Here is a 19,019-nt window from a genome sequence, read left to right as displayed (position 1 = left end):
GGTCTAATTCTACTGCTATCTCTTATGACGTTATGATCTATGATCTTATGATCTGCCCTTCACAAGCAGACCCAGCATTTAATTGTCCATCCTTAATTGCTCTCGAGAAGATGGTGGTGACCTGCCTTCTTGAACAGCTGCAATCCTTGATTATAACCCAGTGACGGTGAAGGAACTTGGAACAGGATGTTGTGTGGCTTGGAAGACAACTTCTAGCTGGTGGTGCTCGCCGACATTTTCCCCTCTTGTGCTTCTAGCCGGTGGAGGTTTGAAACGTAATCCAGTGTTCCATCCCCAGCTCCTAGTTTATAATTTTGTATGTTATGACATAATAAAATGCCCATTGCATATACTATGTAAATGCAGTTTATTTTTGCCACCATCACCCTTTCAAGCAGTGACTTCCAGACTGATTTTTTTTTGTTCCTCATTTAACTTTACCCTTTAACCATTCAATGTGTAAATAACTTTCCCCTTATATTTCCTTTAAAACTCCTTCCTCTCACATCAAATTCATGACCTCTATTATCCCATTTAAAACTTTCAAGAATTATTTTGAATCTAAGTTTTTTTAATTGTTTTATATACTTGTATCAAAACCACATGCAGAAAAAAATATATTAACTCACTCTACTAAATCAAGAATCTATCTATCTCTGCCTTAAAAATATTCACTGACTTGGCCTGTATGGGTTTTCTCCGGTGCTGCAGTTTCCTCCCACACTCCAAAGATGTGCAGGTTTGTAGGTTAATTGACTTCTGTTAAGGGCCTGTCCCACTTGGCGATTTTGCTGGCGTCATATCAGTGTCGCCAAAAGATTTTGAACGTTTCAAAATCCAGCGGCGACAATAAAGTGGTTGCGACACTTGAATAAACACCACGCGTCATACGCCATCACAACTCTTAAGTTACCTCTGGTATGTAGGATGCAAAAATAGGATAACATCGAACTAATGTATTGGATGATCGATGGTCAATGTGGACTCGGTGGACCAAAGGACCTGTTTCTTCCCTGTATCTGTAAACCAAAGTAAACATGCATTAAATTTGGTTATTTCATACCTCTGCTTCTGATCACATGCTCCAATCAGACTCATAAAGCAGTCCCCCTCCCCTCCATGTTAGATCCCAGGTCCGGTTCAGTTATACCTAAAGCCTTGGGCCTGTGGTCTTAGGAGCGACTGAAAATTCTCACAGACAGCCCCTAGGTAAAATAGTTATTGATGTGCTACTGCTAAAAACATCAGGCCACTTTCACAGCATACTAGAATCATTAAAACCCCATATGCACCGCACCCTTAACCATGTCATTGCTCCTATATGCAGGGATGTGTGGTGACGTATATAACAATCCCACTCTCTCTATATTCTCTAAATCTTGTCACATTTTATGCATTCTCAGTGTTTCCTGGTGCATTTATAAATAGGTCTGAATAACTTGTTTTTCATAAGTACAATGCCCACCACGGTGGGTGCAAATGGTGGCTCAGCGGTAGAGTTGCATCTTTACAGCTCCAGAGGCCGGGTGCTGTCTATATGGAGTTTGTACGTTCTCCCTGTGATCTCATGGGCTTTCCCTGGGTGCTCCGGTATCCTAACACACTGTACAGGTTTGTAGTTTAATTGGCTTCAGTAAAGACAGGAAATTGTCCTTAAAATGCAGGAGAGTGTGCGGAGATCGCTGGTCGCCGCGGACTCGGTGGGCCGCTGTATCTCTAAAACTAAAACTAAAACAATGCAAATTGTCAAAATAAGCAATACAGTCGATTTCTCAATGCAACCAAGTAATCCAGACATTTCCACCTCATATTTCAATGCTGCCTTTGGCGAATTTTAAACCTTCCTGATGGTTTTCTACTTTGGAACTGACTGAGCAACTGATCAATCAGTTTGATCGATCAATCCACTTGTGAGTTGGAGGATTGGAGGGGATGGGGGATGGAGCGCTCCAAATTAACAGAGCGGCAAAGTGGCCACCTCACGCCAGTGGGGATTTATGTATCTAATTTATGTTAATGGTTTGCATCGAGAAGCTCATTATGAAATGTGCAGACAAAAGAAAACGGGAGATAGTTAAATCTGTAGGGACAGCCAGGCATCTACAGAATTAGTTAAATGTCCATGCATCTTAGTTGGGAATTGAGTATGTAGTCTGCTGCATGGAGTTGGAGACTAATGGGCCTGTCCCACAGGTGACTTTTTAGGCGACTGCAGGAGACTATGCAGTCGTCACATGTTCGCGGGTGGTTGCCGGGTAGTCGCCTTCATGGTCATGAGGAGTTCCAGCATTCTGGGAACTAGTCACGGCCTTATTATTGTCGCCGTGAATTTTTCAACATGTTGAAAAATTAGCGGCGACTAGAATGAAGCCGCCATGGAGAGCAGCGAGAATTGTGGTGTCGTAGGTGGGTCGGGAAGGAGGTCCTAGTGGGTTGCCAGGTGGTCAAAGGTTCTCGTAGGTTGTAGCCGGTGCTGACCGGTGAATTGCAGTGGCTCATTGGGGAAAAAAAAACATAAGCAGTAGTTTTCAGAACAAAGGATAACCGACCGGTAATGTTAAATGTCCGCCAACTTCACGGCCGTGTATCTCTGGCTTCTTAAATGTTGTCTCCACTCCTTCTCCCCCTTCTGCTCCCTTCTCCCTCCTCTCCCCCCTCTTTTAAAGGACTTTAGCCATCGCAATTACAGCGCCAACCTACCTGTTCATCGCGGTATCACCTTGGCTTTGCACCGTGTGAATTTCACTCAGACAGTGCTCCCCCCGCTTGCCATGTCCCATAACGGGCTGGTGAAGGAAGCAATGTGTGTGTGTGTGTGTGTGTTCCACTCTGACAGTCGCCGTTCCAGTTGCTGGTTTTTCAGGCGACTGCCGGAAACTTGACAGTCGCCGGCAGTTGCCTGAAAAATCGCCAAAGTGGGACAGGCCCATAAGTCTAGAGAGTCAAGAATGTTTTATTGTCATATGTCCCAGACAGAATAATGAAATTCTTATGTGCAGCACCACAACAAAAGTGTAAACATAGTACTCTGTAAACAATATAATAAACAAGAAAAAAAGTTCATTGTATAAGTAAATAATATGATATATATATTATATATATATATATATATATATATATATCATATATACTTATTAAAAGTCTGATCTTGTACGTGTGTGTATATGTATATATGTGTGTGTATATGTGTGTGTATATGTGGTTGTTTTTACATCTTCGCAAAAACATTACGTGGTAACAATTACATTTTTACATATTCTGATTGGCATTTTTCTTCACCCCCCCACACCCCCCCCCCCCCCCCCTCGGGTTATTCACACTCCCCCCCCCCCCCCCCCCCCCCACCCCCTGGTTATTCACACTCCCACCAGGTTGTTCACACCTCCAAGCCAACACCCCCCCCTCCCTTTCTTCCCCCTCCACTTCTACCCCTCCCCCTCCACCGCCTCCCCCTCTACCCCCTTCCCCCTCTCTACCCCCCGCCCTCTCTACCCTCCCTCTCTACCCTCCTCTCTACCCCCTCTCCTTCAGCCATGATCACATTGAATGGTGGTGCTGGCTCGAAGGGCCAAATGGCTTACTCCTGCACCTAGTGTCTATTGTTTATTGTCTGTTGTCTATTGTCTATTGCCCCTGATGCACGGGAAGTGGATGTGAAAGTGGGATAAGATAGAACTAGTATGAATGAATGATCGATGGTCAACATGGACTTGGTGGACCGAAGGACCTGTTTGCACGCTATATCTCTAAACTAAACTAAAACTAAATCAAATTAGCACTCCACCAGTCTACTGACACCTCACCTAGGGCTAACAATGATGCAAAAATCTCCTCCCATGACAATAGACAATAGGTGCAGGAGTAGGCCATTTAGCCCTTCGAGCCAGCACCACCATTCATTGTGATCATGGCTGATTATCCCCAATCAGTACCCCGTTCCTGCCTTCTCCCTGTATCCCCTGACTCTGCAATTCTTAAGAGCCCTATCTAGCTCTCTCTTGAAAGCATCCAGAGAACCTGCCTCCACCGCCCTCTGAGGCAGAGAATTCCACAGACTCATCGCTCTCTGTGAGAAAAAGTGTTTCCTCGTCTCTGTTTTAAATGGCTTACTCCTTATTCTTAAACTGTAGCCCCTGGTTCTGGACTCCCCCAACATCGGGAACATGTTTCCTGCCTCTAATGTGTCTAAGCCCTTAACATGCTTCCCAGTATATCCAGGTTTTTGTTCCAAGATTAATCAAGCAGTATTGCTGATTGGATAACTGCTTGTCTCACTCATGTGATTACCATTCTACTTGACAGATTGATAATATCTATCACTAGTTACTGAATCGGGCGTTTAGAATGTCTGCTCCTGACTCAGCTCATCTGCAGATGGATAACTAATGAAATCATCGGTGCTGTTCATTTGAGCAATCTGACTTCATAATCACAATGAAAGTTGAATGGAAACAGTGAGAAAATGGACTGAGTTGAGTTCATTTTATTGTAACTTGTACTGAGATACAGTGAAAAGCTTTTGTTTCATGTTAACCAGTCAGCATTAAGACATACAGTACATGATTCCCGGCTATCATCAGGCATCTGAATCATCCTACCATAACTAGAGATCAATCCTGAACTACTATCTCCCTCATTGGGCCCTTGGGCTATCTTTGGTTGGACTTTATTGGTTTTACCTTGCACTGAACGTTATTCCCTTATCATGTATCTATAAACTTGTAAATGGCTCAATTGGAGAGAGGGGACCTTGCATTCAGAAGCATTGAATCATAGTCTGTCATAAAACCAATGGATATGTAGAATGGAACTGTAGATGCTGGTACATACCGAAGATTGGCACATGGTGCAGGAGTAACTCAACGGGTCAGGCAGCATCTCTGGAGAAAAAAACAAAGGAGTCTGTTCTGCCATGTCAGGGTTAATTTACATCTACACCCCATTTATCTGTATTTGTTTTGTTATCACAGATTACCCTCATTTATCAAACAGAATTCAACTCGATTTATTTAAAGTTTCAATTGTCCCAGCATCCGCAGGAGAGCTACTGCCTAACAGTGTTGACTACGGGTGCCTGTCTGTTGTACGTTCTCCCCATAATCTGCGTGGGTTTTCTTCAAGACCTTCGATTTCCTCCCACACTCCGTAGACGTGCAGGTTTGTCGGTTAATTTACTTGGTGTAAATGTGAAATTGTCCCTAGTGTGTGTAGGGTAGGGTTAATATGCGGGGAACGCTGGTCAGTGCGGACTCGGTGGGCCAAAGGGCCTGTTTCCGTGCTGTATCTCTAAACATAGAAACATAGAAAATAGGTGCAGGAGTAGGCCATTCGGCCCTTCGAGCCTGCACCGCCATTCAATATGATCATGGCTGATCATCCAACTCAGTATCCTGGACCTGCCTTCTCTCCATACACCCTGATCCCTTTAGCCACAAGGGCCACATCTAACTCCCTCTTAAATATAGCCAATGAACTGGCCTCAATTACCTTCTGTGGCAGAGAATTCCAGAGATTCACCACTCTCTGTGTGAAAAATGTTTTCCTCATCTCGGTCCTAAAAGATTTCCCCCTTATCCTTAAACTGTGACCCCTTGTTCTGGACTTCCCCAACATCGGGAACAATCTTCCTGCATCTAGCCTGTCCAACCCCTTAAGAATTTTGTAAGTTTCTATAAGATCCCCCCTCAATCTTCTAAATTCTAGCGAGTACAAACCGAGTCTATCCAGTCTTTCTTCATATGAAAGTCCTGACATCCCAGGGATCAGTCTGGTGAACCTTCTCTGTACTCCCTCTATGGCAAGAATGTCCTTCCTCAGATTAGGAGACCAAAACTGTACGCAATACTCCAGGTGTGGTCTCACCAAGACCCTGTACAACTGCAGTAGAACCTCCCTGCTCCCATACTCCCTGTTCCTATACTCAAATCCTATATTCAAACTAAACTAGTGGCAGATACTTCTGATTTATGGAACATAGAACTGTACAACACAGGAACAGACACCTCAGAACACAATGTCTGTGCAGAAAATGAATCCAAGACTAACCCTTATTTGCCTGCACGTAATCCATATCCTTCCATTCCCTGCATATCCATGCGCTTATACAAAAGTCTATTAAATACCACTATCATAAAGTATCTGCTTCCACCCCTGGTAACATGTTTCAGGCACTCACTGCCCTCTGTGTAAAAACATCTCCTTTAAACTTTGCCTCTGTCATCTTAAAACTATACCCTCCAGTATTTGATATTTCTATTTTGGGAAAAAAGTTCTGACTATCTAGGCAGTTTGGAGGAACATCACCAGTAGGAATTGATCGATTCTTTTTCTACAAGTAGCTTTGAAAACATAGCTCTGAATACAACAAACCATCCACCAAAACACATTTGTGAAGTGCTTATGTCATTTATTAATGACATAATTATTTTATTGACCAGTCGATATGCCAGAGAAATCCTAATTTAAGATTTACACTTTTTCATTAGCAACAGATAAAATTGGATGATGTTATGAGGGAAATAGAATAAATAGATTATTTTAAGGAAGCAAAATTGATATTCGCACTGAATGTGAATTGGCTAAAATAAAAATGTATTACTTTCAATAAAAAACTGTTAGAGTAAAAAGTGCAGTTTCAATTCGGTAAAACTACATCCATTTCAGTGAAGTATTGATTTTATACCACTTGCTTTCACACATTCAATTGGATTTATCTAATGCATTTGCACTGAAGCACAGAAGTTAAAGAAAACTCTGCAAACATGGATTTCCAACTCATTTCTGCATGTAGATCATGTCATTCTAAGAATGTATTCCCAATTGACCCATTGAGCCAGAAAATAAAAACCCAGTTTGAAATCTCCTGCAACCAGAAAATGACACCACCTTGTTTTACTCAACATGCCAGTGAGTTTAAATTGGAATGATCTGAGTCCATTGAATTAAGTGTAATTAGCATATCCAAATCACTGCAAATAGTGTAAATCAGCTTCATTAACTGCTTCATCCTAATAGAGTTTTACAATTAAATACCAGGATTACCAGGATGACAGACAGAGCATTATTCTGCTTGTCATGGTTGTGCTGGATCTTTGAAGATTTGCCATGTTTGGTCTTTAGTCTTTCCTTTAGACTTTAGAGATACAGCGTGGAAACAGGCCCTTCGTCCCGCCGAGTCTGCCTAATTTGTAGTCCCATTTGCCCATTCTCTGTCCAGCACTCGATAGTCTTGAAGTACCTTTTAAACTATTTAAAATCATCCACCATTATATTTAGAGAAACTGTAATCCAGACCACATAATGTTCTTGAGTGAAAAAAAAGTATCTTCATTCCCATCCCCCCACCCCACTTTTCTACTAAATCGACAGCTGGTAGTTATTGAACTATTCACCAGCAGAAATCACTCTTCTTCATCAATTCAACCTCTCACCATTTTGAAAGATGGATTATCTATCCTCCAATCCACCTTGTCATGGCCCTTGCACTTTTTTTCATATCTTCACTCTCTCTGTGGCTGTAAGGCTATATCCTGCATACTCTACCCTTTCTCATTTTGCATGACCAGCTGCAATCATGTACGATATGATTTACCTGGACAGCATTCCAAACATTTTTCATTAAATCTCACACACGACAATACTAAACCAATAGCCGTATTAGCTCCCTTCTTAATCCACTTTACAAACAGAACAGTGCTCACTTTCCTAATTTCACGATTTAACTGTAGCCATCCAACCCTACCCCTTTGAGTAAACCGCCATCCAATCTCTACATCTTTTTACACCATATTACAGTACACTAGACAAAACCTAACGTGTTAAAGTTGTATATATGACTAAGAGATACTGTATAGTATATGAAGGTTTTTTTCTTTTCTTTTTTCTTTTTTTCTCTCTTTTTTTTGTATGGCTTTGTAAATATTTGATTAGTGTATAAATGTAAATAATTTGGTGTACATATAGCTGCTGGTGTACATATAGCTGCTCAATTTGTATAAGATAATTATAAGCAGTTGAATAAGGGGTGGGAATTAATATGCTTTGGCTTCTTCCTGCTCCTTTTTGGACACATACGATTTCATTTATTTATAGATATCGTTTATGACACTTTATAAATATTCTTGTTTTGTTTTTTGTATGTTGTTTCACATTTGCTTTTAATTCTTTTATTCTGTTCGAAATAAAGAATTAAATAAAAAAAAATAAAAAAAATAATAAGAAACTAAACTGAACTAACTACGGGAGTAAATCAGAGGTGAACTGCTCAGCATTGAATGGCTGTCTTCAGGCCGCTCAAAGAAACAAGGTGAACATATGATATTATTCAGGAGAATTAATTTTAATATTGATGCCAAAGCTTAATCAAGTTCATCTGTAAAAGCAGTTATTAGTTTAAGTTTAGTGATTTAGTTTAGAGATACAGTGCGGAAACATGCTCTTCGGCCCTCCGAGTCCGTGATGACCAGCGATCGCCGCACACTAACACTACCCTACACTCACTAGGGACAATTTTCCTTTTTACCAAGCCTATTAACCTACAAACCTGTGTGTCTTTGGAGTGTGGGAGGAAACCGACGATTTCGGAGAAGACCCACGCAGGTCTCAGATGGAAAATACAAACTCCATACAGACAGCACCCTTATGCCCCTGTCCCACTTAGGAAACCTGAACGGAAACCTCTGGAGGCTTTGTGCCCCACCCAAGGTTTCCGTGCGGTTCCGGGAGGTTGCAGGTGGCTTTTGTCAGTCTCCCTACCTGCTTCCACTACCTGCAACCTCCGGCAACCACCTGCAACCTCCGGGAACCACACGGAAACCTTGAGTGGGGCGCAAAGTCTCCAGGGGTTTCCGTTCAGGTTTCCAAAGTGGGACAGGGGCATTTGTCAGGATTGAACCCGGGTCTCTGGCACTGTAAGGCAGTAGCTCTACCACTACGCTGCTGTGTGCCCACGGGCTATTCTGAAACTAAATGTATTAGTCATATATTTGAGTCCTTTTGCATAGGCCATGCGGGAGTGTCTTGAGGTAGTGTCATTTTTCATTACACTAGATTGGTATTACGTTAATAATTCCATTTTCATTTTCAACCTCACTGGTAATTTGATCTACAATGGGACTTACGCAATATCCAAACTTGACCTGATATTTGTCAGCCATAGACTTGAAAGGCCAAATGCCTTCCTTCTATATCAAAAGAGAATAAGGAAAATTCCAAAGGTAAAATTTTGCAGATGATGTTAATTTGAAATAAAAACAACTGAACCATCCTATCAACAATGAGAGAGCAGTCCCGAGCTACTATCTGCCTCATTGGAGACACTCTGAATATCTTTAATCAGACATTATCGGACTTTATCTAGCACGAAAGGTTATTCACATTATTCCCTTTATCATGTATCTGTCCACTGTGGTTGGCTTGATTGTAATCATGTATAGCCTTTCCGCTGACTGGTTAGCACACAACAAAACCTTTTCACTGTACCTCGATACATGTGACAATAAATAAACTAAACTAAACTAAATGGTCAACATTAATCAGCATAGGTGAAGAAAAAAAACAAGCTAACATTTTTGGCCAATAATTCTTTATCGAAAAACATATTTAATTGTTTCTCTCTCCACAAATGTTAAATGATATGTACACACTTCTAGCAATATCTATCTACAATTCCCCTGAGTGTGGTTTTAGCAAGGGCAGTTAATCCTTTACTTTTAAACAGATCAAGCGCTTCACTAAATGAAGAGGTGAATTTGCTAAAATAATTTAATGACTGTATTCTAACATTATCTAATTTCATTGAACTGCAGATGCTGAAAAAAAATCAAAGGTAGACAAAAATGCTGGAGAAACTCAGTGGGTGAGGCAGCATCTATGGAGCGAAGGAATAGGTGACGTTTCGGGTTGAGACCCTTCTTCAGACTGATGTGGGGTGGGGGGGGGGGGGTGGGAAGAAGAAAGGAAGAGGCGGAGATAGTAGGCTGTGGGAGAGCTGGGAAGGGGAGGGGAAGGAGGGAGAAAGCAAGGACTACCTGAAATTGGAGAAGTCAATGTTCATACCGCTGGGGTGTAAACTGCCCAAGCGAAATATGAGGTGCTGCGATTTGCGGTGGGACTCACTCTGGCAATGGAGGAGGCCCAGGACAGAAAGGTCTGATTCGGAATGGGAGGGGGAGTTGAAGTGCTGAGCCACTGGGAGATCAGGTTGTTTAATGCGAACTGAGCGGAGGTGTTGGATGAAGCAATCGCCAAGCCTGCGCTTGGTCTCTCCAATGTAGAGCAGTTGACACCTGGAACAGCGGATGTAATAGATGAGGTTGGAGGAGGTGCAGGTTGGAGGAGGTGCATCTGCCTCGCCTGGAAAGACTGCTTGGATGCAGTCGAGGGGGGAGGTAAAGCGACAAATGTAGCATTTCCTGCGGTTGCAAGGGAAAGTACCAGGGTAGGGGGTGGTTTGGGTGGGAAGGAGTAAATTGACCAGGGAGTTACAGAGGGAGCAGTCTCTACAGAAAGCTGAAAGGGGAGGAGATGGGAAGATGTGGCCAGTGGTGGAATCCTGTTGCAGGTGGCGAAAATGTTGGAGGATTATCTCTTGTATGTGACGGCTGGTGGAGTGGAAGGTGAGGACAAGGGGGACTCTGTCCTTGTTATGAGTGGGAGGATGGGGAGTGAGAGCAGAGCTACGGGATATAGAGGAGACCCTGGTAGAGCCTCAACTATAGTCGAAGAGGGGAACCCCCGTTAATTTAATTAGTTTCATTAAAAGGCCATCTTGTTTTGTTAGGTCATCTTAGAAACATAGAAACATAGAAATTAGGTGCAGGAGTAGGCCATTCGGCCCTTCGAGCCTGCACCGCCATTCAATATGATCATGGCTGATCATCCAACTCAGTATCCCGTACCTGCCTTCTCTCCATACCCTCTGATCCCCTTAGCCACAAGGGCCACATCTAACTCCCTCTTAAATATAGACAATGAACTGGCCTTGACTACCCTCTGTGGCAGAGAGTTCCAGAGATTCACCACTCTCTGTGTGAAAAAAGTTCTTCTCATCTCAGTTTTAAAGGATTTCCCCCTTATCCTTAAGCTGTGACCCCTTGTCCTGGACTTCCCCAACATCGGGAGCAATCTTCCTGCATCTAGCCTGTCCAACCCCTTAAGAATTTTGTAAGTTTCTATAAGATCCCCTCTCAATCTCCTAAATTCTAGAGAGTATAAACCAAGTCTATCCAGTCTTTCTTCATAAGACAGTCCTGACATCCCAGGAATCAGTCTGGTGAACCTTCTCTGTACTCCCTCTATGGCAATAATGTCCTTCCTCAGATTTGGAGACCAAAACTGTACGCAATACTCCAGGTGTGGTCTCACCAAGACCCTGTACAACTGCAGTAGAACCTCCCTGCTCCTATACTCAAATCCTTTTGCTATGAAAGCTAACATACCATTCGCTTTCTTCACTGCCTGCTGCACCTGCATGCCTACTTTCAATGACTGGTGTACCATGACACCCAGGTCTCGCTGCATCTCCCCTTTTCCTAATCGGCCACCATTTAGATAATAGTCTGCTTTCCTGTGGGTGGGAGCTAAATACAAATTTACATTTGCAAGCATGAAGGGAGATGAAAAGATTTGGTTTGGCTTGTTTGGTATCTGTTTATGAAAACTAACATTTAATTTTCAACCTTGCATTCTGAGCTCTCTTGCATCGTAGAAACTTCATGGAACTTTATAGAATGACTTCATGGTGTGTCCAGTTTTGGATACAGATATTATTTTTTTAAATGTCTAGAAAATGAACCCATGTTACACAGAAATAACGTATGTATAACACAATGATCATCTTGGATGGATTACGGAATGGAGAATTTTCAGGCATGATTTGCCTCAGCGAAAATATTATTTGGCCAGCATCAATTGCATAAGAAATAACGTTGTGGCTCGCAGCATGTCTATGTCCATTTTCTGCGTGTCACATTTCTATGGCAACCTTTCTTGTGCCTGTCCAGGGCTTCCCATGGGGAAAGTGCATCAAGCTCTCTATCGCTTCCAGTGATCATTGCAACAATAGCACAGCAACCATGACGGCAGCATAAAGCTCCTGATGAGAACTGCTGTGTCCCACTCACGAATTTGTGTGCAAAGTGCCATTGCTGCTTTTGGTTACGTACGTGATATTTTTCCGGAGATCTTAAAAGTGGTTAGCATCAAACAAAGCATGTGTGCAGTGGAGCTGAAGAGGATGCGCCAATTTCTAGACAGCTGTCTTTTTCGCAGAGCGGATTCTGGGATTGATTTGCGTATGGAAATGGTCAGATGGAGTTCATTCTGAGCAAGTGTGAGGCGTTGCACTTTGGGAGGTGGAATGTAAGGAGAAAATATACAACTAATGGCTTAACAGCATTGATGTACAAAGGGATCTCAGGGTTCAAGTCCATAATTCCCTGAAAGTGGCAACATAAGTAGACAGAGTGGTAAAGAAGGCATATGGTATGCTTGCCTTCTTCGGTAGGGAACTAGAGTATTAAAGTAGGACGTCTATGTTTCTATGTTTCTATGTCTATGTCCTGGTGCAGCTTTATAGGACTTTTGTTAGGCCAAATTGAGAGTTTTGCATGCAGTTCTGGTTGCCCCATTACTGGAAGGATTTGGAGACGTTGAAACGAATGCAGAGGAGAACATACAGTGGCTTTAAACTCAGAGGAGCAAAGTTTAAAGGAGATGTGCAGGGAAGGTTTTTTACACAAAAGGTGGTAGGTGGAACTAGCTGACGGGTGTGATGGAGGCAGAAACCGTAGTGGCATTCAAGAGACATTTAGACAATAGACAATAGATAATAGGTGCAGGGGTAGGCCATTTGGCCCTTCGGGCCAGCACCGCCATTCAATGTGATCATGGCTGATCATCCCCAATCAGTACACTATTCCTGCCTTCTCCCCATATCCCCTGACTCTGCTATTTTTAAGAGCCCTATCTAGCTCTCTCTTGAAAGCATCCAGAGAACCTGCCTCCACTGCCCTCTGAGGCAGAGAATTCCACAGACTCACCACTCTCTGTGAGAAAAAGTGTTTCCTCGTCTCCGTTCTAAATGGCTTACCCCTTATTCTTAAACTGTGGCCCCTGGTTCTGGACTCCCCCAACATCGGGAACATGTCTCTAGTGTGTCCAAGCCCTTAACAATCTTATATGTTTCAATGAGATCTCCTCTCATCCTTCTAGAGACTTGGATTATGTGTAGGCTGATAAGGGTTGGTGTTGGCATCATGTTTGGCACAGACCTTGTGGGCCGAAGGGTCTGTTTTTATGCTGTACAGTTCTGTGCGCGAGGATTTATGAATGGCCTCCTCCTGTGCAGTAATAATTCTATGACTCTATCAGCTGCTTGCGAGTTAGAGGAATAAATAAATCTCCACCAGGAGCAAATATCATCAATCAGGTGTGCGACACGGTGGTGCAGCAGTAGAGTTGCTGCCTTACAACGTCAGAGACCCAGGTTCAATCCTGCCTATACAGAGTTTGTACGTTCTCCCTGTGACTGTGTGGGTTTTCTCCGGGTGTCCTAGTTTCATCCCACATTCCAAAGGTTTGTAGGTTAATTGGCTTTATTTAAATTGTTCCCAGTGTGTAGGAGAGTGCTAGTGTACGGGGATTGCCTGTCGGCGCGGACTCAGTGGGCCAAAGGGTCACTAAACCAAAACTAAACTAAGTCCCCAAAATGTACAATCTAAACTAAATACATTTCTCTATTGTTGGTATTTTGAGCACTGAAAACAATACATTAAGTTGTAAGAAGTGCAAGTGAATTCATTCTTCACTTGAAAAAGAGTTACCGGGTTCCTTAATATTGGTGAAGAGATAAAAGGGCAGGTATTGCATTTTAAATTACATGTAAATTGTTCTTGTAATCACCGGGAAGATGTGGATCTGAATTCATCTGTAGAGTTGAATCAAACCTGGAGAGCTGATTAGTTGGTGCACTAGCAGCCCCCTCTCACCCTGATATCATCACACTCTGATATCAACCGCACTCCCCCATCATCACGACCCAACATATTGAAAACATTTTCAGGAAACTAGAGCCAAAAAATATGGGAATTTACTTAAAATAGCAATATGTATATCAGCTGATATCGGAAGGTTCATTTTCTCTGAACAACTGTGAATAATGTAAAATATATGAAGCAGTTAATATAAAACACCTAAAATTTCATGTTTCATTTTGATTCACTGTGAAATTTGAAACATCATTAAATGAAAAATAAATCATTTCCACGACAGTGTGATTTACAAATTCTCCTTTCAGGAAACCCCAGCGAACATGAAGAATTATAGAGCCAGACATATATTTAATGAACTCGTCTTTACAGTATTATCATAAATCCACAGCTTACAATAGGCTGCTCTCAGCTAAACTCAGGTTAATTAGAAAGGCCAAGTGTACAAAAGAACCACTTACACACACATTATCAGGTTCAATAATCTGCTTTCTGCATTGATATATCATTCCATATCTCATGATATTTGCAGAGCAATTTGAGTATTTACAATCTCCCGAGCAAATGTGAAGCTGTTATTCAAGGTCTGAAGCAATAGATCATTGAGTTCTACTTGATGTTGTTGTGCTGAAGCATTGCACTAATTAGATTGTTGGTCCTACTTGATACTACCATGCCCAACATTGAACTAATTATGCGAATTAAGTGTGTAGGAAGGAACTGCAGATGCTGGTTTACACCTATAGGGTGACGTTGCGGGTCAAGACCCTTCTTCAGATTTCTTCAGAGTCTGAAAAAGAGTCTCGATCCGAAACATCGCCCATTCTTACCCACAATTTTACCAAGCCAATTAGCCTACAAACGTGTATGTCTTTGGAGGGTGGGGGGAAACTGGAGATCCTGGAGAAAACCCACGCAGGTCATGGGGAGAACGTACAAACTCCGTGCAGACAAGCCCCCGTCAATTTCCCTTCTAGGATAAAGTTATAGCGTATATGTATCGTATAGTATTGTATCATATCGTATCGTAGTCAGGATTATACCCAGGTCTCTGACGCTGCTGTCAGGCAGCAACTCTACAGCTGTGCCAGTTGTATAAGGTTAGAGGGGAACCCCACCATGGAAATTGATCAGATTTATGGGGTGGGGATTATTTTGGGTTTATGACCAATGCATATAGGAAAAATGTGTAGGAGTGGCCATTAATCTCCTCAAGATTGCTCCACCATGCAACAAGATCTTGGCTGATCTCCTATTTCAAATGTTATTGCCCCATCTCCAAATCACTTGATCTGCTTAATATCCAGAAATCTCTCTGATACAAGATGCTGGAGAAACTCAATGGGACAGGCAGCATCTCTGGGGAGATGGAATGGGTGATGTTTCAGGTCGAGACCCTTTTACAGACTCTGAAGAAGTCTGAAGATGGGTCTCGACCCGCAACGTCACCCATTCGGTGAAAACCAGCATCTGCAGTTCCTTCCTATACATTTCATTCCCCTAATTAGTTCAATGTTGGGCATGGTAGTATCAAGTAGTATCAATGATGCAGCCACCGCAGCCCAAACAGTAGAAAATTCCAACAGGTCATTGCCCATTCAGTGAAGAAATCTCTCTTCATTTCCATTCTTAATGGCCTATCCCTTATTTGGATCCATTATTCTGGACATGAATAAGGGCAGGATCTTCTACCATATGAAACCCTCTAAGAATTTTGTCTGTCTTAGTATACCCCTAAACTTAAATTCTTCCAAACTGTCAAGAATAGAGGCCTAGTCTACTCGATCAGCCCTCATATGACAGACTTGGACTCCAAGGAGCCAGTCTAGTAAATCTTCATTGCACTCCCTGTATAGAAATATATTATTTTTTGGGTAAGAGGATCAAATCTGGAGATTTTGTATAAATGTAGTGGTTAGTTTAATTAGTTCAATTCATTGTCATGAGGTACAGTGGAAAACCTTTGTAGCGTGCTGACCAGTCAGCAGAAAAACATACATGATTACAATCAAGCCAAATTCACCTCTTTATTTAGTGAAACTCTTGACCTGTTTAAAATTAAAGGATTAAATGCCATCTTCAAAAAAATCAATCAAATTTGTGAGATGACCTCCCATGAATAAAACCATGCTGAGTATCCCTAATCAGCCGTTGCCTCTCCAAATGCCTGTATAACCTATCCCTCAGAATACTCTCTAGTAACTTTCCAACTACAGATGTTAAGCTCACCGGCCTATAGGTCCCAGCATTTTCCTGCAGCCCTTCTTGAAAAGAGGCACAACATTCACCACCCTCCAATCTTGTGGCACCTCTCCTGTATTTAAGGTTTTGAAATTTATATTTCAAAACCAGGGCTCCTGTAATTTGCTCTCTGGTTTCCCACAAAGTCCTCATATAGATCTGATCAGGCCCTGGAGATTTGTCCACCTTCATACACGATAGTACTTTTAGTACTTCTTCGATGATAACACTGACTCCAAATGTAACCTCATCAACATCTTGGATAACTGTAGTATAATGTCCCAAATTCTATACTCAATACCCTGACTGATGAAGGCCAATCTATCAGAAGCCATATGTACCTGTACTCCTGGATCCCTCTGCTCTACAACACTGCCCAGGGCCCTTGCATTCACTGTGAAGTTCCCACTCTGGTTTGACTTCCCAAAATGAAACACCTCGCACTTACCTGCATTAAACTCTAATGGGAATTCCTGAGCCCACTTGTACAGTTGATTAAGACCCTGCTGCAATTTCTGTTGACTATCTTCACTATCCTACATCTACTTTAGTGTCATCTGCAAACTTACCAATGACGCTTTGTACATTCTCATCCAAATCATTGATATTAACCACAAACAGCAGTGGGCTCAGCTATCTGTGAAATGGTTAATGCATAATTTTTAAATATTTAATTGGAAAACAAAGTTATAGAATGCAGGGCAAGTGATGGCTTCTGCCCTGTAACTCATGGGAGCTGCAGCTTGCACTGAGCTAACCTATTTATGGAACGATTGCATGCGTAGTAATATTCACATCAATTAAGGAGAAAGTTCAAACTGTGTGAGGTGGGGAATGATGATTTTCAACTGTGGTTGTCAATTGAAAATGAGAGGAGATTGCAAAATTTGCAAATGCATCTGAAATTTGAAAGGTTTAAACCACAATGGAGTAGTGTCTAGGATGACCATTAACAAGGCAGGTTTGATGTTACTCACCCACCATGATGAGCAGAGGCTGTGATAATTCATTTGTAACAAAGCACAGTTACATTTCTTTTGAATTTCATCAAGACCTACACTACTACATTTTGGGCCCACCTTTATTAACGTTTTACTTGCTTACGAGTAAGAGCCTTGTTCAAAATGATCGGCTGGCACTTGTGCATAGTATAAGACCAGACAAGCTTTATCCTTTCTGATAACATCAGCGTAATATCTCAGACTAATAGCGACAGATTTGAACACATTTAAAAGGCATTTTCCATGTTGTTTATGTTACCCTGGCATACGTATGTAATAGTTCAAATGAGGGATGCTGGTGACCCTTGCGTTACAAGCTGTCAGGTAATGGGATCTCACCCAAGATTCTGACCCAAAAATTAGAGACAGGAAATAAAATCTCTTTTGCAGAATTTCTGTGAAGTAAAGTAAATAAGCACGGTATTTTTTATTTCACCTCGTGCTATCACAAGTGCAGATGACATAATTTTGTGTTCACAATACTGTCAGTTTCTTTAGTAGGTAATCTCCGTCCATAATACAGAGCTCACTTGCATTGGATTTCCAGAAGAGAAAATATTCAACGATGATTGAACCATAATAATAAAATGGAGCTAAATATCTTGGTAGCATTTGGCATGGTTTCTCCCTCTCAATCCAACGACAAATATTTCCAGAATTGTGTTAACTTATCACTCCTTTGTTTATCTTATCTCCTGTTCTTTTGTAATTTGGCGAACCTTGATCCATGACCTTTCACTTTGCAATAAAATTGCAGGGTCAATATTACGTGTTTGCTCCCCTTTTAAATTATTTGAAACTGAATGCAGCAGAAATTGTTTCATTTATTAACTGTGTAACATCAATACATTGAGAAGAGGAGTAAATATTATTTTTCCCCTTTTTGACAGAAACTGAACAATTAGGTGCTTTACTTAATCAAATTAATTAGCCTATAACTGTGGAACGTCTGTCGATTTGTTGAAGCTAATGTAATTGATTGTGGATATTTTTTTAAATTTACACAGGGACTCCAGTGAATCGGATTCCCATCATGGCCAAGCAGGTGTTAGATCTCTACAGTCTGTACAAGCTTGTCACTGAAAAAGGTGGCTTAGTGGAAGTTATCAATAAGAAGATCTGGCGTGAAATCACCAAAGGCCTCAACCTTCCTACCTCTATTACCAGTGCTGCTTTCACCTTGAGAACCCAGTAAGTAAACACAAATGTGTCTTATATTACAATCAAACATGCTTGTAATAGATTCAGGGTACAGAAAGGGCAGTTGTAGCGGTAGAGTGGAATGACTCTTCAATGTTCAATGGGATCAGATTGTGTGGCTTTCTGTCTCTGCAATCCACTCTGAGTCCCTTGCCTCTGGTGTCTGGGGTTATGCGGAGAAGGCAACAGAATGGGTTTAGGAGGGAGAGATAGATCAGCCATGATTGAATGGTGGAGTAGACTTAACCATATAACAACCATATAACAATTACAGCACGGAAAACAGGCCATCTCGGCCCTACAAGTCTGTGCCGAACAACATTTTTCCCTTAGTCCCACCTGCCTGCACTCATACCATAACCCTCCATTCCCTTCTCATCCATATGCCTATCCAATTTATTTTTAAATGATACCAACGAACCTGCCTCCACCACTTCCACTGGAAGCTCATTCCACACCACTACCACTCTCTGAGTAAAGAAGTTCCCCCTCATGTTACCCCTAAACTTCTGTCCCTTAATTCTGAAGTCATGACCTCTTGTTTGAATCTTCCCTATTCTCAAAGGGAAAAGCTTGATCACGTCAACTC

The 19,019-nt window shown here is 41.9% G+C and overlaps 1 protein-coding gene across 7 annotated transcripts in view; it reads left to right on the top strand.

Annotated features, from left to right (window-relative positions):
• The window catches only part of arid3c (AT-rich interaction domain 3C), a 447,620-nt gene that overhangs the window by 384,284 nt on the left and 44,317 nt on the right, over positions 1 to 19,019 (top strand). For all 7 annotated transcript variants that reach the window (XM_033032379.1, XM_033032371.1, XM_033032361.1 and 4 more), the window contains exon 4: positions 18,238 to 18,421. In XM_033032379.1, the coding sequence (XP_032888270.1) occupies positions 18,238 to 18,421 (184 nt within the window). The remainder of the gene's footprint in view (positions 1 to 18,237; positions 18,422 to 19,019) is intronic.

The sequence above is a fragment of the Amblyraja radiata genome, chromosome 1 (assembly GCF_010909765.2).
Source record: "Amblyraja radiata isolate CabotCenter1 chromosome 1, sAmbRad1.1.pri, whole genome shotgun sequence".
NCBI lineage: Eukaryota > Metazoa > Chordata > Chondrichthyes > Rajiformes > Rajidae > Amblyraja > Amblyraja radiata.
The sequence above is the reverse complement of the archived record's forward strand: the minus strand, read 5'-3'. Positions and strand labels throughout refer to the sequence as shown.